Genomic DNA, 27,643 nt, shown 5'->3' on the forward strand with positions numbered 1-27,643 from the left:
GAGCACCTGCAATGCTCAGCTCTTAGCTTAGCCATGTCTGTGTGGAGACAGTGTATGAGGGGAGATGGACTTTAGGACACACATTGAGATTTCAGGTGAACCTTATCTTGGCCTTATGTTAGAAACAGGGCCTCAGTTGGTCATTTGTTATTTATTTAGTGTATCATTAGATGGAGGTCAATCTTACACACTGTCCCTTTAAACATGCTTTGAACTTACATTCTCCTTTTGCAATCTTCAGAAAATAAACAAGGTCTACATAGCAATGTTAAAATGTGTTTGTCATGTGTGCACATCAGTTACTATATTCCAGCTTATCTTATGTAAAGTCAGTTAACCCTTGATATAGTGGCATTCATAAGCTCTGGTTAAGGCTGATAAAACAGTTTTAGTAAAATTTTCATTTGTCTCCCTAAAATCTGCCAACAATTTTCCTTTTTGGGTTAAGATTTTTGAACTGAAATGAAGTAACAAGCCACAGTCGGCATTTAACTTTTAAGCAGGGATTTCATGGTCAAAAAAAGTCTAACCTAGGGAAAGGGTCTGAGACTGATTTAAAGACAAGCCTTCAGGGAGTTTTTCAAGATCTGTACAACACAGAAGGTGCTGCAGATATTTCTGGAAAGTAGGCTACTGACAATGAGATATGCGATCGGGGGGAATGACTTGCATCTTTTCTTGTGAAATATTATCATATCAAATCTAGCAAATACAACAAAAACATCTTCAGCAAGTATGTGATCAAGCTTGTTGGGGTCTGCTAAAGCCAAGGCACACCTGTACGTTAATCATGCTGATTAATCAGTATTTTAATAACTGTGAGGTGGAAGGATCATCGTAGCAAAGAGGAAATTCTCACAATGATTCAGACTGAATACTAAACAATAATTAAGAGAATAGACATTTTTCGTTTTTCATGAGCTAAGCCAAAAGCCTTAAATCTACAGCCTTATAAAAGTGGTAGCAACAACAGCTATTGCATTAATTTTTTTGTTTAATTTAGTGGAAGCTAAGGCGGCTCCACTTGTCTTTTTCATATTTTTCATATTTTTAGATTGAGATTTTATATGTTTAGATTTGTTTTTTTTCTTTAGCTAACACCAGATTATACATTTGTTTTGCCATAAATTATTAATTTCAATACTATTCCAGATGATTAACAGACAAAGATGATTAAATGCACAAATGAAGTTGTAATCCAACCAGATACAGCAAATAGACAGAGTGGATGCAAATATACATCTGCTTTTTAAACCGTCTCATCAAATGTTACAGTGAAAAGCACAAGTTTAAACTAACATTTAAAAAAGATAAAGCTTTTATAGCAGCCCCTTCTTACTCAGCATGGCTGCCATTTCTAGACTAAATCCCTCATTCCAACAAAAAGAGAAGGTGAACCCTACCTACATTAGTTACATTTTATTTCTTGTCCCCTTTTTTTGAAATTCCAGTGCTCTTTTATGTTGTCATATTTGTGAATCTGATTCAATGACTCCTGATTTGTCTTGTTTTTATTTGGTTGCATGTTCTTTATTAGGCACAGTGCACCCACTTTAAGAATTCATTTCTTGCAATGATAGGTAACAATGTCCTTTTAAAATCACAAGATGTCCTAAAGTGACATGAGACAAATGCTGAGATGCATAAAAAATATCAGTAAATCATTTACATACTCCAGTCAAAGTTTTGAGTACTGGTTTCCATGGCAAGTAACCAGCCTACCATCTCAAATGATCTCCTGCTACTTGCTTTCTAGCAATGACTACCTATGATAAAACCATTTCATATTACCCAGCAGTTTGAAAGCTCCCCATTTTGAATACCTGTCTCTCCTCATATGGGTGTCTAAATTACATCCGTTCTCTCTCCTTCCTGTGCTTTTAAAAATCATTTTACTGCTTTCTCATCACACCCTGGATCTGGCTGATCATGTTTCCATCTATGTTTCTCTGCCTGTCTCGTTCTGCTGCCATGTTTTGGCGTTGCAGCGACCTGCAGCCATCCCTGGACAGAGTAAGGAGTGCCAGCACCACATGTCTAAGACCAGACACCAACTTTCACTCCTCTGACAGAAACAGGTATCCTAATAAAATCCATACCATGTAAAAAAAAAAAACAATTGGATCTAAAACAAGATTTTTCGTTGTTGTTTTTTTTACTCTAACTTTTAGATGTTTTTTCAAGAATGGTATCATTCAGTAGTTCTGTTGTGAAGATACTGCATGTTTTAAATGACATGTGCATTGCCTACAGTAGTAACATGTTTTCTTTCCCAACTTCATGAAGAACCCTTCATTTCAAGCATTTCCCTTTTCCTGGATGATAAATGATTTGTCTTTTTACTTCAGCTTGAACAGTTTTTTTTTGCAAGTGTGTTTATTTTGTATTTATGTTTTTTTTTCATTGACAAAAAGGCTACATATTTTTCTTTTTCTTTTTTATTAGTGTTGATTTACCTATTCCCGCTTTTGGACCTAATGGGACTCAGATCTTTATAGTTTGCGGCGAAATTCTTACCATGGAATTATGCACATGTTAGATATAACTGCTTGCATCAGTAAACATTCATACACTATATTCAATTCAATTCAGTTTATTTACATAGTGCCAATTCACAACACAAGTAATCTCAAGGCACTTTACAGTTCAACCAGATCAATACTATACTACTATAACTATAGACACATACACTAAAGTTGTACCATGTTGATTACCATCTTGCAAAATTCTGATGTTATTGAGCAATTAAATATATATATTTTTTGAGGAGGGTCGGAGGGGATTGAATTTAGACTTCCTTATATCAAATACATGGCCTTTACACCATTCAGTTTCAACTCCGCATGTGTGTTTACAGTCAATCCTGCTGGAGTCTGAACTTCAACCCAGTCTTGCTACTTTTTCAGCTTCAAACAGGTTTTTCATTCGGTTTAGCTTCATTTATCTTTCCCATAAACTCTGTCCAGCTCTCCTGTCCCCAATAGCATGATGCTGGGATTGCCTTTTGAGATTTTGTGTTAAGGTTGATGTGCCGTGTGAGTTTTGGCTTACACTGCATTTTGCGTGAAGCCCAAAAGGTGTGAAGTTTGACTAGCTTTTGAGGTAAACTGCAGAGCAGTTTCTTATAGCTTTCTTTCATCAGAAGCCATATTTACATTAATGTTTATGCGCAATTTTAGACATTGCACTTAAAATGTTAATGAAAACAGCAAAATTCAAAAATATTTTCATGATTTTTTAAAACTTTTTTGGGGGGAAAGGCAAAAAAAAGTTTTAAAACGTTTATTATATGGTATATAGGAGTTGGAAATACATTTTTAGAATAAATTGTTAAATAGTGAACTTTTTTCTCAGTTAATTACTATCAGTTGTGTCCATGGCACCCTCTTCCTGGATATTTCCATTCCCTTTACTGCATGCAGTAGAATTGCTTTTCTTTTTCTACATCTTATTGAAGTATTTAACATCCCCAAAACTAGTTGACATTAAAGAAAAGTCACAACTTGCTGGTAGCAACACCTTCCTAGAAAAACCCTCCCCATTTTTCTCATTTGTGTGATCTATGCCAGTTTGCAACCTCTACTTCCTGTTTGTTACAGTAATGCCTCATAGCCATCTTTGGATGAAATTATGCCTTGTGCAACTTAAGTACTTAGTTTTAAAACAGTAGCAAATTCAAAATTTTCTCTTTTTTTTTCCCGTGTGCACGATTTTGAAAGTTTGCTCGAAATTCTCTTGAAAATCGGTAGAAACATAGCAAAGGCCTTTCTTCCTGCCACTCCCTCACAAAGCCCAGATTTCTGTAGCATATACCTAATACTTGACATGTCAGAAGTTTCTGCCACCTGAGCTCTGCATTACTGCAGCCCCTTCAGAGTTACTCTGACCACTGCTCTCCTTACCTTGCTTCACAGTTTTGGTGGTCAGCTATGTCCTTGTTGGTCTACAGTTGGACTACTCTCAGTTCCTCCATCTTTTAAATATATGGCTGCCTAAGAGGCTAAGAAATCTTCCCAATATTTGCAATCTAGATTAAAGCCATATGAGATGTCATTAACAAAACGTATTTGAAAGTGTTATCCCTGAATGAATTTGCTGCAGCAGCTGCGGAGAAAGAACTAAATTACCTAAAATAAATTAACACTTTTATTAGTTTTAAACAGGCAAAAACAATCTCTGTGGAGTTCAGCTGAGATCTGGGTTCTCCCTGGAAAACCAAGGTGTTTTGAAAGCCTAAACAGGTCATGAGTCATTCTGACCACATTCTTAGTCAGAAATTCTGTCTAATGCCATCAGGATGATGCTAGCTTGCGCTCCCTAGGAAAACGAACAAATATACAAATTATTTTATTTCTTCTGGCATCTTGCTTTTAAATAATGCTGGCAGCAGTAACTAGACATGGGGCATTGCAAACCTTGGCCTCTGCTTGGATTATGTGTTTTCAATCTTTTTATTTTGCAAAATTACGTCATAGATAGTGTTTCCGATTGCCTGATTGCTTGTTGTCTCCTTTCCAGTTTATTATGGCTGGTAGGCTAAAATTGAATTGCACTGTGGGGATTTCATTTGATTTATTAATTTTTTTAATATCTTGGTCTGCCTTTATGACAGACTTAATGTTTCCAAATCCAGTGGTTTATACTGTATAACATAGTCATATCTAACTACCTGGTTACCTGCACAGTAACAGTAAGTGTAATTAATATGTCCTCCAGCAGTCTAAGCCTATAGCAGCATAACTATAGAGATAGCTCATGATAACCTGAGCCACTCTAACTATAAGCTTTATCAAAAAGGAAAGTTTTAAGCCTACCCTTTTAAGCCTACTCCCAGTTTTACATACGTCTTGAACAATTTGTGGATTTGGTGTTTTCCAACTAAGCTAGTTTGTTTTGATATTACTTTACTACAACATATAATGTTCAGGTCATGTGTTCAAACATTTTTTTTTGCATCTTACTAAAATAGCCTGATGATAGTAAAAAATAGACACAGTCAAACAGTATGATCCCTATTTTCTCTAAATATGTTTTTGTAGTTCTGATTTTCTATATGTCTCTGCTAGCTGTCTGATTCTGTGCCATGATAGATGCTTTAAATGTATGGTTTTTTACTAATAAAATCTCCTGGTGTTCTCACCCTGGAAAGCTCCTCCTCCACCTCCTCCTCCTGCCCCTCTACGTGTTCCAATTCTTTGCCCCACAGGACTTCCCCAAACCCCAGGATCTTAGTAGAACATGTGGCCCCAGAGGAAGAGAGGTATATCAGGCCTACCTTCCTATCTGTTGTCTCCTCACTTCTTGCTTCTGCTCTGCATTCCTGCTCAAACCTCTTTATCTTTTCCTTCTGGAAGCTTTTCCTGCCACTTGGAGCTCAACCTTTATATAAAGTATCACAAACCTTATGATCTATGTTGTTTCATTCCCTTTTCCTGGAAATGCCTAAATCTAAAGCTTTGTAATTCCACTTTTTCTCTGCTGTGCCTGCTTCTCTGCTGAACTCCTGCTGTCATTTTAAACAGTAATTTGGCTTTAAAGCCATTTGTTTGGTTCAACATTGTTATTAGATAAAGAAAAGGAGTTTACATGATGAACAGTTCTCTGTTATATTGCTTTTATAATCCCCCACCAAAAAAGTACGGATTTAGTTAGAGAATCATAGTTTTTTCATGTTCAGGCGGCAGTCATCTCACATTTAAGGGGTAGCTGTTTTCCACACTTTTTTTTCTTTCTCTTCCTCTTTTTGTTGGTTGTTTAAACAGGGAAAGTATTAATTCATCAAATCTAAACTGTCCACGGGGTAGCAGAAAAAGTCTAGATGGGGATAGGTAAGATCATTCATCCATTCATTCAGTTTCGTTTTCTTATGTTCTCACCACTCCATTCTTTCTGACCGTACTCTGAGCATGAAAATATGTAGTTTATGATACGTAGCTTGACAGTGCAGTGTTGTACAGTTTGATCTTAAGGGTTCTGCCACATTTGAGGTCACTGAGCTGACATTCACGCTTTGGTTTCCTGTCTGACTGATTTAATTGTTAATTGAATCGTTATGTAAACTAATCTGAAGCAGGAGTGACTGAAAGGTGCTTCTTTGGTTAAATAACTGTTTAATAGCTGGCATTATCCCATCAATTCAAATGAATGTTGCTATAGTACTGTATACTTAATATTTTAATTGGACTTGGCCTGATAGTGTGAACTGAATCATATACAAGTGTACTACATCAGAATCAATTGGAGTGATATGAATTCAATTTATACCAAACTAAATGCTGCATTGCTGAATACATATTGAATCTAATTGTATATTAAGATATACAATTATTTTAATTGTAAGTTGGGCTTTAAATTTATATAAAAAATTTTACTAACATTACTCTTCTGACTAAAAGTTATTGTAAATTTTTTGGGGTGATGCATCATTTGAAGGTAGAAGGATGATTTAAGAGGTGTATTAGCCATCAGAGCAGCCATCTAGGCTTTTGATCTTTGCCGTGTGTCTTTTCCCCTTCTCTTTCTTCCTATTTCATTTCTGAAAACCGCTGATTAAGGGCTCTAGTACCACAAAAACCTAAAAAATATATATATTACTCCAAAATTTTGTATTTCACAGCTACAGCCAGTTTTTAGGTAGCTAAAGATTAGGGCCAGGTCACAAAGGGCTTCCTATCTTAAAGAATAGGAGTTAGCAGCCAAGAAGAGATGGGAAAAAAAAACTGCATCTCTAAGAACGGTTTGACTGCTTGGTGTTATTTATTTTTTTCACTGATAATTAAGAGAGATAGTAATAGTTTTTATCACATAAACTTCTATTTCATTGATCGTGTTTCTTATCAAAAATAACTTGATTGTATTGAAATATTTCTTAATCTACACCTGCCAAGAATATGAATAGTTTTGGCTAAGCTGATGGAACCCAATTTATCTGAATATAAATGTTTACTTAAGGATGTATTTATCATATTCTGGTGCCATACAAGTATTAACACTTGAAAGAATGATAACACTGGAATTATTAGAGCCTATGACATAAATTGCACCATATTTGATGTGACATGATAAGAAATGACTAACGCTACATACTAGTAACTCCAGATAATATAATAACTAATAACACATTACTCTACGGTGCCATTTGGGGGCGCTATACTCTTGAATGTCGTAATCTTTACTGAAGTTTGTGTTAGAGACGAGAAAAGGTACAGTAGCTTAACCTAACTTGTAGCTATAGGTTTACAAAATGCCCCAAAGGTTTCTTTCTGTAGTTTGTAATGAAATGATAGTTCCTACCTCCAAAGCACTCACACTTATTTGTTCACAGCTCTTTCTTAAAGCTTTGTATATGCTTGGTGTGAACCTCCACCCTAGATATTTACCATGTGCATTATTTGGTTCAGGTTTGACTTGTTAATATTGATTTTGATTGATTTTCATTTTCCTCCTAAGGATTAAAACATTTAAGGCAACATTTATAGCTGGTTATTTGACAAAAGTATAAGTTTTAAGCACAAAAAAAAACATTTAAAGATTTTAAGCAATCCATGCATTAAACCCGCATGTCCACAACATTGGGATCTTTCTTTCAAATGTTCTGCAAATAACATGTTGTTTTAGGAGAGATATGGATTAAATATAGTGGTAGTGTTTCATTTCGATATATTTTAGGTAATCGAAGAGAAAAATCACATTCATTTCTGCCTTTCAAATTGAAAACCTTTGAGATGTAAACAAGAGTTTACATCGTAGCGATCTAAGACAAGAGTCTGTTAAAAATAAATAAATGTAATCTAACAAAAACTTCCAACTGTTTTTAATATTCTTTTTTGTTTCTGCCTTTTTTATTTTATTTTATTTATTTTTTATTTATTTATTTTTATTTTATATTTTTTTCCTACTTGCTTTGATTCTGTTTTATCTTCCTGTATTTTAATCATGTAAAGCACTTTGCATTGTCTTTGTACTGAATTGTGCTATACAAATAGATTTGCCTTGCCTTGCCTTGCCTTGCCTTCTTGCTCTTTTTTAGATTGCTACGATGAAACTTTTGCAGCCGTATGGCAAAATACACAATGCTTTTCTTATTGTCTTTTCAATTATTTCTTAGTAATCCCATTTCGAGTTGTATTCTGTCTTTGTCTCACAACAAAAAAATATGAACAGTAGAGGGAAGTAAACTTACTGCAATATTTCCATCGGTTATTATTTTTCTCTCTCTAAACGGTTTAATATTCTTATTTTTGTATCATTTGTTTTTTTTATTTGCTGCCGACAGTCGAATTCAGCCAACCTCTATCCTGAGGGGCAGTAGAGGGAGAGGGGGGCCCCTAAAGCCCTTTGTAAAGACAGTGCTGTCAGGTTCCTGTCCTAACTCACCACGAACGGACAGGTGCATGCTGTTAGCTGTGTTAACCCCCTCCCCTGTGTTTGTGTCCCTATTCTCATTCAAGTAGTTTTTTTCCATTGTGCTGTTTTAGAATGTGAAGCCTTTATACACTAATGTATAGATAGATGAGTAGAAGACATACCTAGAAAACTTTCCTCTTTTTTTCCCTTTTCCTGCTTTCTTAACTTCACTGTTAACTGTCCTTTTCTCCACATGACAGTTATTTGCTTCAGCTATTTGGTTTGTAAATAAGTTGTTTTTTGATTTGTAGTAACTGCAGCTAACAATGTCTTGTCATTGTGCCCGTTTTGTGCCATTTATTGTTTTTGTTAGAGCATACCGACATGGCAGCACTTCTCCTCAAACAGCGATGTCCAGTCGAAGAGGTCGGCAGCTTCCACAGCTCCCTATGAAGAGCAGCAGCATAGAGCATGGTATGTTTAGTTTTTTTAAACTCATAATAATGTAAGGCAAAAAAGACAGAAGCTGGATATGACCTAAATGCTGTCAGCATTTTACGTATTCCATTGTTCAGTTTCATTGTTTGTAGTTGTGTTAAGGACTTTATTTAGTGTTTTTAGAATTGTTGTGCTTATTTATTGCCCCTCTATAATAAAAGATAAATTAGGTGTGAGAGCACTATATCTCCTTTTCCTTTTTGTCTTGTAGGAATCATTTAAACACTTTGATTTTAAAATTAGCTTTGGGGACTTTGAACATGTTGCAGGGTTAAAATAGTGCATAAGTCTGATATCTGTGGGTTTTTATCTTTAGACGATACTTATTTTCCAGGTTGATTATTAACGAATTTCAATCTGTGATAAAGTCATTTGTAAATATGTTAAAATTCATACCATAGTAAAGGTTATCCAAGGCTATACTCCACCTAGTGTTAGGATCCTGAATAAGTGCTTTTTTTAAATTCCATTGATAGTTTTTGTTCTGATTTCTTTTTATATGGCCTCCCTTTTTTCTTTTCATTTGTATCAGCCCTAGCAGTAGAGGAGCGAGCCCGACGGCTGCCAATGAAAGTACATTCCTATTGGCCTTCAGCCTCCCACGATCCTCAAACAGACGTCCAGACCAAGCGGGAGGTATGCGTCCTCAACCCTTCTTTATGGGGGCCTTTAAATGATTAATTCTGAATGTACTTTTTTGAGCTTTATTTTATGAGTGCTTTTTCCACAGATGTACGCAGAGCAGAGGCGCAGTAGTGACAACATGTCTGCCAGATCTTCTGACAGTGACATGAGCGACGTGTCTGCCCTCTCCCGTGCCAGCAGTGCCTCTCGCCTCAGTAGCGCCAGTTATATGTCCATACAATCAGAGCGACCTGGGGGACGGCTCAGGTAAGTCTTTAAGATGCTGCTCTGGTCAAATCTGAACTATATTTTACTTTTTTTAAACCTGTATGCTAATCTTTTTTTTTTCTTGCATGCTGCATGCTTCATCTTTTTTTGCATTTCGTCTCCTCTCTATCCCAAATAATAACATACAAACAATCGCACGAATGCACCGAATTTGACAAATTTTAATACAAAATAAGATCCAAGTCTTTAGAGGAAGACAAGAAGGAAAGAAGAATCTCATGGGAGGTAAACGGAGAGGAGGAGAGAAAGAGGGAAGCTGGAAAGAGGCGCTTCTCTCAGGAGTTAAAGCGCAGGAGACACACTGTAGCAGGAGACACAGAGGAGTCCAGGTAACAGTGATTCTCCACCTCCTCAGTAATCAATCCCTCCTTCCTTCAAGACTGAGGAAAAACAGCAACATCAGTGTTTTATGATGTAATGACCACAGCTTGTTTATCTCAGAGGAAATGTAAATGAACTTGAATTAAATAATTCGCCAAATTCAAATTATATTAATATAGAATAAAGTAAAAGCTTCGAAAAGAAGAAACAACATTAGATTAATGTACATATAAACATTTCAAATTATTACTTATATATGTGAAAAGCTGGCAGACAGACAACCTGACCTAAAAAAAAAACTGATATAAAACTGATATAAAAAATTGAAATTTACTGTAACAGAAATCTGGATTTGGGAGAAAAAAATAATAAACCAAAGTCTGTGTGGGAGAAACACAGTAGGATGTGAATGAATAAGCTATATCTATATATTTCTGTCTTCATGCTCTTTTACAATAAGTTGAGGCAATTACTGGGCTGAGGTATAGGCGAAAAAAATGACTCATTGGTGCTAGTAGATTAGCTGGGAAATGAAAATCAGAATACAGAAAGATCACTAAATGGAATATAACTATGCAGGAAGGACTTGAAGTACAAACCTCAAAAACTTACAAATGAAGAGATTATGGTAGATTATGGTAGTAAAAGGAAGTAATTAGAACCTAACACAAAAGGAAGCCAGCCTATCAGCCTAAATCAACTGAAATTATTGACATTGACAGATTATTACAACTGAAAACATTAAAGCTACAGTGTGTAATTTTCAGCGACATCTAGCGGTCAGACTGCAGACCGCAGCAACATGAACGTCTCCCCCCCACCGCTTCTCCCCCCCAACAGTACGGCGAGCGTTACGGGACAAAATGTCTTCCACGACGTCCACATCACCTACCTTCTCGAGTGATGAGGTTTGTTTACATAGATAATTTTACAGATAGTATTTCATTAGTCTGTGTAGCATGGGCGTAGGTTTGCATAGGGACCATAGGGACATGTCCCTACCAAAATTTTGAACCGACCTAATTGTCCCTACCAATGATTGGATGTGAGCAACATGTTTATAATTTACAGCAGTAGTTGTTGCAGCAGTGGCTTCTTTTCCTCTCGCAGCTCCTCTGCCTTGTCTCTCCTGTCCCTTTCATGTAGCAGCCCATGGAACTGTGCTGCGCTGTTTAACTCCACTGTCATTGGTTGTTCTGCCTTAGGTTCCGCCTTCTCTCCCTCTGATTGGCTGTTTTCTGGTGTGTGTGCTTGGAGCACAACATTGAACATGTATTCACACTAGAATGCTGCGGTTATTATTAGGCTACAAAACAAGTCCCGATAAAAATTTTTTTTATATCAAGTACACTAAAAAACAAAAACATTTTTTTTTCTTTTATAAAACGAAATATCCTGAGTCAGCCAGGAGTTCTGAAGACTGCTGGAAAAATGGGCAAATAAAGGCTGTAAGTCATCAACATTTCTGATTCTTAGCCACAGCCACCTAAAAAAGAAAATGTGAGGGTTTCCTTTTTACCGATATTTAGTTGCTGTTACTGTTTTCATTTTTTGATGACTCTTTGAGAAAGTTCAGGTATAATTATTAGCAGGTGTTATTTCTCTTATAGAGTATAACAACAAGAAATGGTGGCTAAACATCTGCTGTTTATCGTTTAAAAAGCATAATTAGGGTTCCACATATAAGATTTCCACACCGTCAATAAGTAAATTAGTACAAACATTAATGTCTGGTAAAAATGCTTGAATATGGCTGTTTATTTTTGATATTATTAAATTACAGATAATATATTGTTATATTGTCTTTTATAATTGTTAAAAGTGATTTTATATTTGAATACACTTAGGCTCATTCTTAGTGTTGTGTTTGTAGATGATGCCACTGAAAAAGAAAATATACATAAGGAGCTATTTAAACAGTCAGACAGTAAGCAATATAGGATGGTGATAAAAGGTTGTGTTACATTTAATCCTTTACTATTAAAAATGCACTTATACATTATATGATTATAGGAAACACAGATATCCAGCAATAATGTTGCAGGGCAGCTTGTAGGTGAAGCAGCTGGCCCTTCAGTGCTTCAGGTGATGTCTAAATAAACCAGGTGAAACTAAAATATTTCCACATGAGGAGTTCTGGATGGAGAATATTGACAGACAAAAACATTTTTTTAAATATTATATATATATATATATATATAAGTATTTTTACAATTTTGGTATAATTACAATTTTGGTATAATTACTGATTTAAGTGGGTTGCTCTGTCGGGGAAAGGCACATTTTACATTTAGATTATGTTTTAGAGTCTCTATTCTTCAGTTAATGATGAATCACTCACTAAATTAGTTGACAATTATTGAAATAATCAATTAATATAATTCATTTTTTCAGCCCCAGATAAAATACATGATTTGGGCTACACAGAGTAACTACAGCCCAGATGTTCAACTTTTATAGTGAAGTTAATATTTTAATGAATGTATTATTTTGCTTGATATAAAGAGAGCATAGTAGGTAAAAAATATAAGAGTGGGGTTTACCTCTGCATAATTCTATATCTTCAAAAGAAAATACTGTATTTACCTTCTCTCTTAGTCATTTAAATGAAACCATTTTCAAAGTGGAAAACAGTCCTAATTCCACATTCATCAGAGCTGGTGATACTTCAAACATTGATAAACAGCATCTAATGAGTGTAGTGCTTATAACATTTTTATTAATGTAGCAAAATTATGCTTTTCTCTTTTAACAATGAATTGCTCTTATCAGTACGGATGCTCACATCGAGCATAAAAAAAGGCATGCATATTGCACAGCACCAATGACACCTGACCAATTGTGTCCCTACCAAAGTTCAAATCAAACCTACGCCCTTGCTGTGTAGGGTATAGATTTCATGTAGACTTAAGATAATAAATATACCCGTTATTTTTTCTACATCGTTGTGACGTTTTGGTGAGCTGCTTTGCATGGTGATATAAACAGACGAAGTAATTGTAGTCATTAGTTTAACAGCGAGATTGTGTTCGCTGGAAGAATATATATTCCCCGTTTACAGAGTCCAAGTCATTTTGGTGGCACGGGGGTTACAAGGCGAGGAAGAGGGAGAGGGAGAGGAAGAGGGCGAGGGCATGCAGCTAGGGCCAGGCGAGGGAGAGGTGCCAGCGGGGTGACTAGAGCAGAGGAGGAAAGGCTTGAAGATCTCCAAAGGAGCCGGAGAGAAGTAACCGAGGTATATATCCAGAAATTAATTTTACAGAAAATTACTGAATCATTACCTGTAAAACGTCAGGGACGTTGCTGAATAAGTATACTGGAGAGTAGCAGCATCATCACGCAGCATGTTATTGTTTTAGACAGGTCTGAGCATCCTGTACTCCAAAAACTGCAGTGATATTAGACAATTGTGTGTGCAGGATTAATTACCTGTCCAAGAGAAAACTGGCAACTTGAGCGTCACTTTGAAAACCTTTTTCCTCCATCAGTGACTTCCATCGTGTAAATGCCGTGCCAATGTTGATCCGTGTTTTTTGCCGTTTCTTGTCACGCTTGCGTTTATTCTCGTCGTGTTTCCGCTTCTTAGATGACGGGGGTTCGGTGTCCGCCGCTTTTCGTTGTGATACAGAGTAGGCATGATCCTCCATTCGTCTGATGTTTGGCCACACAGTGCCAAACAGTTTGCAAAGTCACTCACGCCTGCCGCCTTGTTCACCTTTCTTGTTACTGAGGCGCAGTATACCTGCTTCTTCTTCTTCTTTGGTTTCAGGCAGACTAAACGCTTCTCAGGCATAATACTGCCATCTACTGTTCAGTACCGTCTCAGTTCATCTCTCTCAACTTGCCGTAGTTATTTTCGAGCGTCATGGGAGATCTCGCAATCGCTAGTTTGTTGCCTCTGCGCTTGCCGTAGCGCAAAGATGTCAGCCTCCATGGCTGCGAGACCCGCTCCTATGTAATTATAAATAACGAATTCTAAGGCAACGCAAATATTATGGTTAAAAGGCTGAGCTCATAGGTGATGATAAATAACATAGTTATGTATAATATATTAAATTTCTGACTTTATATGCCTGTAATTATTACACACTGTAGCTTTAAATACAACACAGCTTCCAGATGTAGGTTTGAAAGCAATTTTAACGCAACAGAAGTAAAAAAAAAAAGCATGAAGCTTTAGCGAGAGAAAGCAGTGGTTTTCTGTGGGACAGCTTTGAGTTGGACTCTGCTGCTCTACCTCTATATCAAAGAGCAACACCTTCACTGTACCCTTAATTAGTATGCTTTGAGATGAAATAGGAAAAAATTCAAAAGTTTAATATTTTTTGGCTTGCACTGGTTACATTAAAAATATATATTTTAGTAAAAGAGTTAGTTTTCACTCATGGTGTCAATGTAAGCCTTTAGTATAATAGAAATATCTTGTCCTCCTGCTGAGATAAATTATAGGGGAAAAAACTCATCATGTGGTTCTAAATGTTATTCAACTGAAGCCTATATAAGATAAAAGACTGTATTTGTTTTAAAATAACATATACTAATCCAACCATTTAATCAAATATCACATCATACATTCCTTTTTTTTCCCCTACATGTGGGCAATACCCTGTTGCTCGGATACACAAAGCAATTTAGTGCCTTCATACAGAGAAGTGCAGGTTTATTTTTTGTTTTGTTTGTTTTTCTTTTAACCTGTAAATGCCTGATACAGAACAGAAGAAATTTGGGATAAAGTGGACTGTTATTAAAAGATCTTTAGAGCCCAAATCAAGTCACTCTGAGCTGAAACAGACCTATGGGTTATATCAGCTCCCTCAAGATCGCAGTCACTGGGAAAGATCATGTGGAAGTCTGTTGTGGCTTAAACATTTACCTGCAGAACTTGGAGCCAAAAAAAGCCTTTATTGGTTATTTGTAGGTTTACTGATTTTATGTGAGTTCATACAATAACTTTCATTATTGCATAGTCATGGTGTTGAATACACAGAGCTGCGTGAGGCCTGGAGATCAGCACACTTCAGAGCTGGACAACACAAAAAAAAAATATCTGAAAATAGACGAGAACTGAGGAAAAAGTAAATATCAGCAGTGTGTGAGTGGGTTCAGCTGACGACCAACTGACGACAAACATTTTCTAAGGCTTAACCTGTCTTTCCTTTACTGTAGAAAAAAAATAGGACTATAATAGAAAAAAAGAAAGAAAAAAAAGAGTACTAACTTCACCTTCAACCCTCACCTAACTAATAAAATATTAAAAATATGCTCCCCTCCCAAACACACGCACTATGCTGGCTGACCAGAAACAGGGCACTGACAGGGACAAATGACCCAATCCCAGTGGTCCTCCATGGGCCAGAGGTTGATGTAGTGCAGCTTATTATCTGGCTAATATATTGAAGTCTGGGAAGGAGAGAAAAGACAACCTTGTTCTTCACAACCTAGGAGCAGGTCAGTCCAAATGCTTTCATACTGTTTTAACTGGTTTTGTATTTTTTTTTTAAACAATCAGGCAACTGTGTTTCCTTTTACCTCCACCTCATAATTTTTAACCATCTGGTGGTTTTCTCTTAAAATCCTAACAAAAGGGAGCAGTTCTGTAGAAGTAGAATGAGAGACAGCAGAGGTTAACCACTGTTCCAATCTGGTGCCTGAGACTGCTGCCTGCATTCCCCTGCTCTCTGTGCCCCTTTTTATTTCTGCTTGTTACACACAGAAAGTAACTATAGGAAAAAATGTTTGTGGTTATAAAAAGGTGTTAAAAACTGAAGGGTATGCACATTCATGTACAACACTGGGATGGAACACATAACAGCTAACCAGGTTTGGTCTAATCTGCAGCTCTTTGCTCCATTTTTATTTTAGAGAAGCTGTTAATGTCTTTGTTCGTACCAGGCCAGTTATTTCACCTTATTGAGAAATATAGAAAGGAGATGGAAAAGTAGGAGATGTTGGACAAGACAAACACACAAACCCCCTTTTTTTGCACTCCATCAACCAACTTGCTCTAAAGGACTCTACAATTGATATTTTGAGTAATTTAATGTAATTCACCTAATCTGTTCCTATAATTTGCAATGCATGCACTTCATGTTATAACATGGTGGATTTCAAAGATGTACACTACTCAGTTAAAAAGTCAGTCTTTGGGCTTGACAAAAACAGACCATAAATGTATAATTCCAAAACATTTTTTTTTTTGTGTAAATGTTGTTACCTATTTGGTGTAGTGTTTAATAGGAAAATAGACATGTGTAATAAAGAAAAAAAAAATTTCTGGCTATAAAAGTCTAAATTTAAATTATCTTTAAACAATGTCATTCTTTTCATGATCTATCGATCTAAATATATGATGTCACAGCTGTCTGCAGGAACTAAAATCTGTGATTTTACTCTAGTAATTCCTGTAGGACTGTGGTGTCAAACTCTTCATAAAGTCTTTAAAAGGACTGGTTTTAGCTGTAAATATAATTTCATAAACAAAAAACTGCTCTGTTATACATTTAATCTAATTGATTTTGCATTTTGGGCAATTTACACACTTTACAAGAGCAACTCTAATAATTGAACTTATTGACCTCACATTGGAAAAATTTACCTCTGCATTTAACCCACCCCCTTGGGGAGCAGTGGGCTGCCATCATGGGGAGCAGTAGGGGGGGTTAAGGGTCTTCTTCATAGACCCAGAGTGGCTTTCTGTGGGAGTGGGGTTCAAACCCAGAACCTCAGGATCACAAGCTCTATGCCCTAACCACTTGGCTGCCACTCCCCAGTTCATGATATGGTATGTCTCTGTTGACTCCTGATGGCCAGATAAACTGCCATGACAAGCCCATCTTGAGCTTACTAACAGTCAAATAATACAACAATTGGGGGGAAATTTGTCTAGTTTTAGGAACTATTAACAATTTTATTTATCTTGACAAACCAATAACAATTCTTTGCCTGAGGAATGACAATACAAAACACTTAGAACATAGGCAGACCTAGTTTTATTTTCTTACTCTTCCTTAAGTTTTGCTATTGGCCTCCCTGACAAGTGTCCGTATCATAATCAGTCAGTTTGAATTTAAAAAATAACATACTACTGTACAAATATGGCCTTTTAACAGAGTTTGTGTACATCTGAGAACTGCTGTATACGCACAAAATTGAAAGATTAAGTTGAACATTATAAAGTGAGAAACTACAGACATGTTTGCACTGAAACACTGTATTTATCCTCTTGTCCGTGTGTTTGTGTATTTTGTGTGATTCCCCCTGCATGTTGAAGATCTCTCCTAGCATGTCTCCTGTGCTGTGACTGCCTGGACCCCCTCCATCCTCCAGACCTGGATCCTCCCCTTTCATCCTACCCCTGCTCTACCAGAAATCCTCCAACTCCCCTTCAGGGGGCAGTGGAGAGGCCTCAAACAACCCTCCCTGTACCCGCTCTCTCTCCGGCTTCTCTGGCCCATTGGACTGTATCTGTCGTTGAACCACAGGGACCAGAAAGTCTGAGTGAAAGGGGCAGTGTGGCTGCGCTGTCCTACAGCATACTGACACCCTCTGAAGGGAACGACCTGCGCTGGCTCCTCCAAAACCCTGGGAGGCCACATCGCTCACTTTGCTGCTGTTGCTCATGTTTCCTGTCGTGTTTGAGAAGAATTAACTTAAATCCTTAATATTATGCCAATGTTGCTGATTAAAAACCTGCTTCATTCCTACAACAGCTACAATCTCCAAAATATGTTTATTAAAATCCCCATATGTTATTTGGTCCACTTTTTGCAAAAATAAATAAAACTTTCCACTCTTTTTATAGTGCTCATGCATTTTTTACTTTAGACAATGTGTAAGATCACCCTTAATGACACGCACCAGGTCCTGCATTCATCCAGCTTCTTCCTTCTTACAGTCGACAGATGCGATCAATGGGCCGGAACATGATGAAGAGCTCCAGTGTGAGTGGTGAGATCTACACGCAGGAACGCACAGATGGCAGCCAATCGGACACAGCGCTGGGCACGGTAGGGGGTGGCAGCAAAAAGAGACGCTCCAGCATCAGCGCTCGTGTAGTGGCAATCGTCGGCAAACACCGCAGCCGCAGCACCTCACAGATCAGTGGTCCAGGTGAGTCACACATGCAACACAGTTACCTGCTAAAACTTGATCATATAATGTAGCTTTCGGGTATAATTAAAAAATAAACCTCTTATGAACAAGATCCTGTTAATTACTCACATGATTATTATTTTAGGGAAATAAATGAGGCTTTTTGTGTAGAGGTTAAGAGAACAGTGATTGTCTTATTTTATGATCTGAAACCATAGGGATCTTCACTAAGGCCCCATCCAAACAGAAATGGCATGTACCCACAAAAATCATTTATAATTTCATCCATCTCCAACAGAACCTTCCTCTCCTTCTATTTTTCTATCCATGGTTAAGATGATGGACAGACATCCTCTACCTCATATGACGCTACATCGCAAAAATGATCAGCAGTAGGATTCCTCTACTTGGCATGTTTGTGTCGAGACCACTGCTGGAGGCCCTGGAGTGACCTCAGTTGGACTTAAAGTAGCGCTGTTAGGGAAAGAGTCTAAAAAAAGTTTTCTTTGTTCAAACATTCTTGGGTTACATGTTTTTTTCATATCCCATGTTGAGTAATAATAATTTGAAAAAATATGTTTTGGTTCTTGAATGATTTCAAAATATTTCTATATGTAAAAACATCAAACACCTTTAGATTATTGCTCAGCCAGTCAGGTTAATATTCAGTCTAATGCTGATTAAAGATTTTAAACTATTTTCAGAGACAACATCACTTCAGACTTACTTAGGCTTAATCTGTTATTGGCAAACATGAAAAAAAACTGTTGTAAATCTGTGCAACATTTGGAAAATCTTGATTATTTGTCTTGACAGTTCAAATATAATCCCCCCCAACACCTAGAATATCTAAATACCCCTTTGCTCTGGAAAAGACAAAACAATCTGCTGCCTCAGAGCTTAAATGTCCAGCATCCACTTATCCAGTGGGGACATTTGGGATGAAAGCCGAACACTGCCTGTCCCTTGCTTTGTTCCTGACATAAAAAAGCTATTAGAATGGATGTGGCCGGGGGGGCTCTTACCTCTGCTGCTTTATCTCTGATGGAGAGATGGGAGAGAGGAGTCAGAAAAAGTACAGACATCAACATTTATTTGCAAAGGAACCCCTACTTGTTATGGATGGACGACTGCAAACTTAGGTAAGGCAGACTCAGTATTTAGACCTTATATTTTTTGGTTTTATAAGGTTAAGATGCATCCAGCATATTAGCTGTTATTATATTGTGATTATTGAATCCGGTTAAGGAATGGTTAAAGGGGCAGGAACATGCTTAAGTTTCTGAATACAAATATTGTGGTCATTTAGCGGTTGAAGCTGCAAAGTCGATTTTTCTACTGTATTTGCAACCCCGAGATTTTCTATTTACTACTTATTAGAGCAGACTATAGATGTGGCTGGCCGGGCTTCACAAATCAAGGTTAGGGAAGCTGAACTTTTTCTTTTGTTAGACCTTTTTCATCCACAAGTAAAGTAACGTTTTAATACATATGACTAAACTAACAGTACAGTCTGGTTTGCTTTAATTCTTCTCTTTATATCTAACACCTGGCTTCTCTTGTGCAACTAAACTCACAGCAAGTGTTTGTTTTCAGTTCTCAGAAATTATAAAAAGAAAAATTCTTCCACTGCACATATATTTGCTGCTTTGTTTGAGGTTGTGATGTGGTGAAGTTTAACAGCGTTTAAAGGGTCAAAACACTGTTACAAGACACCATTTTTGTCATATATCTTTTCATTTAAAATGTATGCTTACTAAGTCACACAAAGGTTTTGTACAAGTAGAAATTGCACAATGTTGCAAATATTTTCAAAGCCCTTATATTCATATATCATCATCAAACATTATACAATACAGCAGGGGTCTTCAACGTTTTCCAGGCCAAGGACCTCCAAACTGATGGCGAGATGGAGCGGGGACCCCCTAATTATTTATATTGTATGAAATTGTGTTATATCAAACTGGTCCTATAGCCACTCTATTAAAAATATTAGTATTGTAACCAAAGTAATTTTTCCCTGGGATTATTAAGGTATTTCTTATTCTGATTCCTGGTTGATGGGACAGGTGTTGTGAATGAAACGGTGCCCAGCTTTAAAGAGGTCCTGTGTGTCTCTGAATATGTGCATTGATGACTGATAGACATCTTCTGCCTCCATTTATTTGTTTACTACAGTCTGTTGAAGTCATGTTAATGTGGATTTAAAGACATTTCAATTAGTGGAAAACATTGCAGGGGGAATATAAAAAAAAGCCTAATAAATCAAAACTTTCGCGACCCCCATGCAGTACCTCCAAGGACCCCCTAGGGGTCAAGGACCCCCTGTTGAAGACCTCTGCAATACAGTATTGTTTTGACTGAATTCAACTTAAAAAAAAACAGATTTACACACACACAAAAAAACCATGGATTGGATGTGATGCAACCGTTTTAATCTAAACTGCTGACTGGGAACATTATAGGTCAGTCTGCCTCATCTCATGAGTTTATGCTCATCTGTTGTGTTAAATTGTAAGGCTGGGAACGGTTGGTTTAAAAGTGTTGCTCTTTTGTCTTCTCTCTTTATTATGAAGAGGGGAAGACTAAAAGGGAAAAGGGAGCCCCCATCCAGAGGAGCACGGAGACCGGCATGGCTGTGGAGCTGTCCAGGAACATGAGCCGGCAGCCCAGCAGAGAATCAAACAATGGCAGCATGAACAGCTGCAACTCTGAGGGAAAGTCAGTAAACCACCAAACCCTCGATCTGCAACACATCACCTGAGAATCAGATTTACAGTGACAACCTGAGCTCAACAGGAAACAAACTTTCTCTATTTCTTTTTTCTTTTATGATTAGTTTGATCTTTTCTGGAGTCAATCTGGGTGCCAGCAGCCAGTTCAGCGATTTCTTGGATGGACTGGGACCAGCACAGCTGGTTGGCAGGCAAACACTGGCTACTCCTGCCATAGGTACTTAATTGTCATACTGGTCGCTTGTGCCATCTTTTTATTCAGCTTTTACTTTCCCTTCTTATCTAATCTTTTTTTTTTCTTCTCATCTGTGAGAAGAGTGCTTTTTACTCCATCCTTAGTCAGAAGATAGACCTTTTTTTTTTCTTACTTTTTAATTTGTAGTTGTCTTTTTTTCTTAACTATTCACTCGTCTCATGTCTTCTTTTCTCATGTCATGTCCCCCCTTATACTTTGTAATTTCTTCTCATCTTGTCTCCTACTTCTAATCAATCTATCTACTTTCCTCTCTGCTCCCTTCATTGCACATTTGATCTAGCATAGCTCATTTTTAATTGTACAGTTCTATTTCTTATCCTTTAAATAATTTTCTCCTTTTCAAATAAAATGTTGGATCTTATTTCTGTTTTTTCTTATGTTACCTCTCCTATATTTTGTTTATTTGTTTCCATTTCATTGCCTGCTTACTGATTGTTAATTTTTTTCTAATAATGGATTTAGAGTAGTTTTCAGCATTTTAAATAGTTTTTATATTTTATTACAACTCCCGGAAATTTGGAATTGGAATTTGCAATAGTTTTACATCAAATTCTAATTTACTTATTAGTCTTTTCCCCCAGGTGTATTTGCATACTGTAATTTGGCTTTTTATGTAGTTTCTAGTATGATGGGTCATTGAGGACACTTTAGCGGTGGAATTTAGGATCCTTAAAACATCTTTAGCTTCTTTTCTGGGATTATGAGGTTAATTTCTCCCAGAAACATATTAATCTCCTGAACACAAGCCCCTCTCCTTAATGCATAGTCTAATGTTTGAATATTCCTATTCCTATGTTCAGCAGTGGCATGGATAGAGTTTTTGAAGGGCAGCAATGGAAAGGAATAAAAAGGCCAAGCATAATAAAAATCTGATTACACAAAAAAATAGAAATTCAGCATCAAGACTTGTAGCCTTCGGTCCATTTAATCTGAAATATTAAGAAATGTTTCACCTTAAATAAAGCTTTTTTTTGGCCCATCTCTGAGCAAAGCTGTGAATATAAAAAAGTAAAGGAAATTAGTGACCATTTGCTAGAGTCTTGACCAGAATTATCTGACATTAATTAAAACAAGTGTTTAAACATCTTATCTTCATCATTTTAAACACTGTTCTTCTATGTTTACCCAGGTGACATTCAGATTTCAATGATAGAGAAAAAAGGCCAGCTGGAGGTGGAGGTAATCAGAGCTCGAGGACTCGTACAAAAGCCAGGATCCAAATCTCTGCCTGGTAAGGACCTGCACCTAAAGGGCAGCGGATGTTTATTTAGAAGGCTTGCAGCCGTATCATGTTCTCACCATATACCCTTATATCTTCTTATTACTTACTGAGGATGTTAAACCATAAGAGTATGAACCTGAACCAACAGCTAGATCTTTAAAATCTAGAAAATAATTGTTTATTATTTTCCTAAGAGCACATATTTTCCTACATATCTTTGGTAGCATGTGTTCTGAATACAGACAGTCTTAACCCAGCTCCTGTGAGAGAATCTGAATCAATTTGTGCCTGTAAATAAATAAAATATGTTATTGTTTTTCTTTTTTTTAGCTCCTTATGTCAAAGTCTACCTACTAAACAATGGGGCATATGTAGCCAAAAAGAAAACCAAGATTGCACGGAAAACACTTGACCCCCTGTACCAGCAAGCACTACTATTTGAGGAGAGCCCCCAGGGGAAGGTCTTACAGGTGAATACCACAACTTTTTTTAAAATTCTCTTACTTTATGTTTATTCTCATTGCACATGACAGAGCTGCATGTCTTCAATTCAATTTTCTCGCTTAGGTTATCGTCTGGGGAGACTATGGCCGAATGGACCATAAAAGCTTCATGGGAGTTGCACAGATCCTGCTGGATGAGCTATACTTATCAAACACAGTCATTGGTTGGTACAAGCTATTCCCTCCATCCTCCTTGGTTGATCCAACGCTGGCATCCTTGACACGGAGAGCTTCCCAATCATCTCTTGACAGCTCCCCGGGACCACCTGGGGTTCGATCCTAGTGGACCAACAGCTCTATTCCGTCCCTCAGGGGAAGGGGAAGAAAAACAAACGAGGAATTAAATGAACAAGAGAGGCACATACAATACAAGGCAGACACGTAGAAAAACATTGGAAATGGTCATTAAGGGAAAGCTTTGTTGAAATCTGACAATCACTCCTTCTGCAGTTATTTTTATCTGTTGTAGGGAGCGTCATATTTCGGTCTTTCGTTTCCATTCAAATTACCGTCTCATAGTCAGTCTCTTGCTCTCCAGTCAGAATATGACAGCTATGAGTGAATCAAAAGAAACAGGGTGGTTTTTTTAGCTGAATCAACCTAGCGAAGAAATGTATGTAAGTATTGGAATGTATGGCCTCAAGAACGAGGTAAAATCCCTTCGCTGACTGCAGGGGGCGGACTACTTTGTGTAGTGGCCTCCTCCAGAAGCCCATCAGACTGCCGGTATTCTGGTCCCAGTTAGGGTGCCGCCCCGCCCTCCCCTGCATGGGTGTTCAGTCTGGAAGCACAGGGCCTTCTTCTGGTGCCTAGATCACTTGTCCCTCTCTTTGTCTAAATATTCTCTTTTCAACATGTTTACCAAGGCTACTCTGAGGCCATAGTCTTTTAAGAGTGAATTATGTGGTGTTCATTTACTTTTCTTTTTTTCTTTTTTTTTACTACGGGCACAAAATGTTTTTACGGTGTGCAAACGGCTCCTGTTTTGTGGTCAGTCTTGGGAATGCATGATATAAAAGATTTAAAAGGGACATCAAATTTTATCTGCAGCTCCTCTGCAAGATGTTGGATAACAGTAACAGATGGTCCACCATTTTGGCTCTATTTTCTAACTTAGTTCACCTGAAAGTATCCTAGGTGGAACAATGATGACCTTGCTGCACACAGCAAGCATCATTTATCAAATAATAGGGTTAGTTGTCAAGCAAAAATTACTGTTGAAAACAAATCCGTATTTGATTGATATCACACTTATAATAACTGACAATCCCATCAATGACTCAAACATACTCTGGTGGTCGAAAAAAATAAAATAAAATCCATTACATTACTTTAGTTTATTCAAGATTTTGGTTGTATCTCCCTCCCTTTCAGAAAGTGATTCAAAAACAGTAAAAATGTCAACGGGTTTTTTATTTTGCAACCTTTAAAAAGAGGGTTATACACAAGATAATTAAAATATATATATATAAAATGGTGCGTTGTTTGGTGTGTTTTTTTTGCCATCCAATAGTTTGACCCATATCAGGTCATTACACTGCTGAGCACCTCCTTAAACCTGACTGCCCAGCAAAACATTGCACAGTACTGCAGAGTTTAGAATAGCTTCATGTACTTTGATAGGCATGGGTTTTGCTAAGCTCCCCCAGCTGATCCAAATCAACTTAGTCTCCCATCTAAACCACTAAAGTAGCTCTCAAAGGTAGCTAATGTCTTTAGTCTCCTGCAGAAAAATCCCATTGTCTTGGAAACACAGTATGCAAACAATTTGCACTCTTATGCTTTTGAAGCATCAGTCTTTGGTTCTTTACATGCTGTTTTACTCTATGCTTGGATTACTTCAATGGTCCTATTTTATGTAGCTACAATAAACAAATTAGCAGAGATTAACTTTTGCACTTTTAACTAAAATTTCCTAACAAAATTATGTACAACTTGGCACAGGATTTGAAAAACAGTATCATTGCTGGGGAGATAGATCCTGTAAATCTGTGTAGAGGGGATGCACTCATTGAACTACTGAGGAAACATGTGATAAATGAGGACCGGAACATGGTTAGCAGTTGAAAAGCCAACTTTTGCAAGCCCCTGGTTAGTTTTTTTTAGCATTTGAAAAGCAGGTTGTTTTTATATTGCATCCTAAAATATTTCGTTATACATGCACAACTTTATAGAAGAGACCATTTTTTAAAATTCCTTTCTTTAAAGGTTGCTTAAAAGATTTATTTGCATGAATGAAGAATAAGCAAGTCATTGCAAACTTTTTAAAGATAAAGTAGACAAACTATATGTATGTATGTATGTATGTATGTATGTATGTATGTATGTATGTATGTATGTATGTATGTATGTATGTATGTATGTATGTATGTATGTATGTATGTATGTATGTATGTATGTATGTATGTATGTATGTATGTATGTATGTATGTATGTATGTATGTATGTATGTATGTATGTATGTATGTATGTATGTATGTATGTATGTATGTATGTATGTATGTATGTATGTATGTATGTATGTATGTATGTATGTATGTATGTATGTATGTATGTATGTATGTATGTATGTATGTATGTATGTATGTATTTTGGTAGAGCTGTGGGGATATGATGGATAGATATAGTTTTAATCAAACTGTAATAAAAAGTAAGCAGACAATATAAAGAAATATAATGGCTAACCCTTTTTATTATAACAAAAGATATATGTATACTTCTACAGAGACAAATGGAATAATCTAAAACTCTAATCTCTAATCAGCAGCAATTCCAAAAATGTTCTTTTCGATACATGTGGAATAACAATGCCATCAATAAACGTTTTTTTTTTTTTTTTGAAGTTGGTTTTTAAATGTAAAGATATTTTATTTAATCTAAACCATGAATAACAGACATTCAAACCAAGACTAACATCATCTAAAGATGAATCAAACTGTGAGTGATTAAGGAAGCAATCCTATAATAGAGTTGGTATCCTTAGATTGCTTCCTTTGTTTGTTTTGTTTTTAGCTTTTGCTTAGTTTTCTTAGCTTCATTTATTTTTCATTATTTTAGTTTTTATTATGCCTTAATGCAAATTATCAAATTGAATGTATCTGAGTTTCATACAATTAACAGATATACTAACCAGGGAAGAAACAAACACAACAGCAAAAGAAAGTTACACTGAAAGGTTTGATAAACCTTAGACAGGCTCCCAATAAATAATTAAAATTAGTTATTTTTAATTTATTTTTATTTTGTAGAATAATATATTTTAGAAATGTTTTTTGCATGTTAAAGGTAAATGAATAATTTGAATTGATGGACTTGACTGTTTAAAAGATCACTCAGCAATAAAGAAAAAAATCCTTGAAGCAAAAAACCTAAATATAAAGAACTAAGAACTTTAAATCAACAATTTTTTCATTATTTCATTCTTTATTTAAATTAGTCTTTATTTTTATGTCATTTTGTAAGTTATATTAATTTTTTTGATAATTCTACTTTTGAGGATTCTAGATGTGTAAAACCAAGCCAACAAAAAGAAAAACAACCCAAAACAATAAAGTTTACAGGACATGTACATTTCCCACCAGACACCATTTTTTTAATTATTGATTTTTTTGTTTTTTTTCCCAGTACGTTTGGCTCAGTTTTAGAAGAAGGAACTCCGAATTAGGGAGAGAGCTGTTGAAAATCTGACTTTAATGCCCTTAACTATTTTCACTGTTTAGAAAGCAGCAAACTTTTAATTATTCTTAGAGACTGTTCCCAAGGAAATAAGCCTAGAAGGGAGACAAACTGATGGACCAGTACAGTGGTATGTCTTACATTTTAACAAGCGGTTATGAGATCATCGTTGTTCAACCACTGGTTGACATGACAACCACTTATCCTTTTCTTTACTTGTGTTGTCCTTCTTAAAGGGTTGACAAATAAATCAAGAATTTGCCACTTAGAAATGTCACAGAGGTGTAGTAACACTGTCAGTAGATTATATCAGTTGATAAAATAAAAAAAATCCTATTGTTCACCTATGCCAGAGCTGGATTGGACCATGTAATTCTTTACATTTCTGAGGGAGTGCCTTCCCTCACCTCCGACGTTTAAAGCTTTTTATCCAAACCTTAGTTTATTTCGTTTTAGATAAAAGCACAAGAGCTTGATTTTTTTACTAGAAAAAGTTTAACTTTTCAAAAAACATGTAGTTATTTAAAAAAAAAAACAAGGAAAAAAAAAGCAACAATCCTGTTGGTCCAGTTTTTTTGTTTTGTTTTTTTTGTCTCGATATAACAGGCAAACAGAAAAGAATAGATCAGTTTCCTTGTGCATCTCTGTGAATTTGAAAATGGGGACACCAACACTCTTCCGGTTATCTGTTTGCGTCACCTCTTGCAGCAATGTGGGGAATGACTTAGGAATCTGTTCCAAGCTGCATGCACATTTCTTTTGTTTTTGTAAAACGGATACAGAAAAAAAAAGACACTGAACTAGATGCGTGTTAGTTCCACGTACTGTAGGGCCGCTTGTATGTTGCATGCAGTTGTACAGTTTGCTCGTACTTGAATATTAAAGAGATAAAAACCAAGAAGCCATTCCCATAACTCAAAAAGACATTTTAACTCAGCTGGAGTCTGTTTCACGTCTCTCTGTCTGGTGCTGAATGTCTCTCAAACTGAACCCCGAGATTATGCTGATGTCTTTCCCCAACTCCCTGGAAGATGTACTGTATTGTACAGTTGTACTGAGCAGAGCTCACAGCCCCTCTTAATGT

At 36.5% G+C, this 27,643-nt stretch overlaps 1 protein-coding gene across 1 annotated transcript in view; it reads left to right on the forward strand.

Moving 5' to 3' along the window:
* The window catches only part of rims1b (regulating synaptic membrane exocytosis 1b), a 96,614-nt gene extending 72,258 nt beyond the window's left edge, over nucleotides 1-24,356 (forward strand). The window contains exons 23-35 of the mRNA XM_038278985.1: nucleotides 1,989-2,078; nucleotides 5,207-5,260; nucleotides 8,276-8,389; nucleotides 8,720-8,820; nucleotides 9,377-9,480; nucleotides 9,575-9,735; nucleotides 9,933-10,085; nucleotides 17,972-18,186; nucleotides 20,745-20,889; nucleotides 21,008-21,120; nucleotides 22,289-22,390; nucleotides 22,712-22,851; nucleotides 22,949-24,356. Coding sequence (XP_038134913.1) covers nucleotides 1,989-2,078; nucleotides 5,207-5,260; nucleotides 8,276-8,389; nucleotides 8,720-8,820; nucleotides 9,377-9,480; nucleotides 9,575-9,735; nucleotides 9,933-10,085; nucleotides 17,972-18,186; nucleotides 20,745-20,889; nucleotides 21,008-21,120; nucleotides 22,289-22,390; nucleotides 22,712-22,851; nucleotides 22,949-23,167 — 1,711 coding nt within the window. The 3' untranslated portion in view covers nucleotides 23,168-24,356. The remainder of the gene's footprint in view (nucleotides 1-1,988; nucleotides 2,079-5,206; nucleotides 5,261-8,275; nucleotides 8,390-8,719; nucleotides 8,821-9,376; nucleotides 9,481-9,574; nucleotides 9,736-9,932; nucleotides 10,086-17,971; nucleotides 18,187-20,744; nucleotides 20,890-21,007; nucleotides 21,121-22,288; nucleotides 22,391-22,711; nucleotides 22,852-22,948) is intronic.
* The last annotated feature ends 3,287 nt before the right edge of the window (nucleotides 24,357-27,643 follow it).

Source organism: Cyprinodon tularosa, unplaced genomic scaffold (assembly GCF_016077235.1).
Source record: "Cyprinodon tularosa strain WSP-4 unplaced genomic scaffold, ASM1607723v1 ctg146, whole genome shotgun sequence".
NCBI lineage: Eukaryota > Metazoa > Chordata > Actinopteri > Cyprinodontiformes > Cyprinodontidae > Cyprinodon > Cyprinodon tularosa.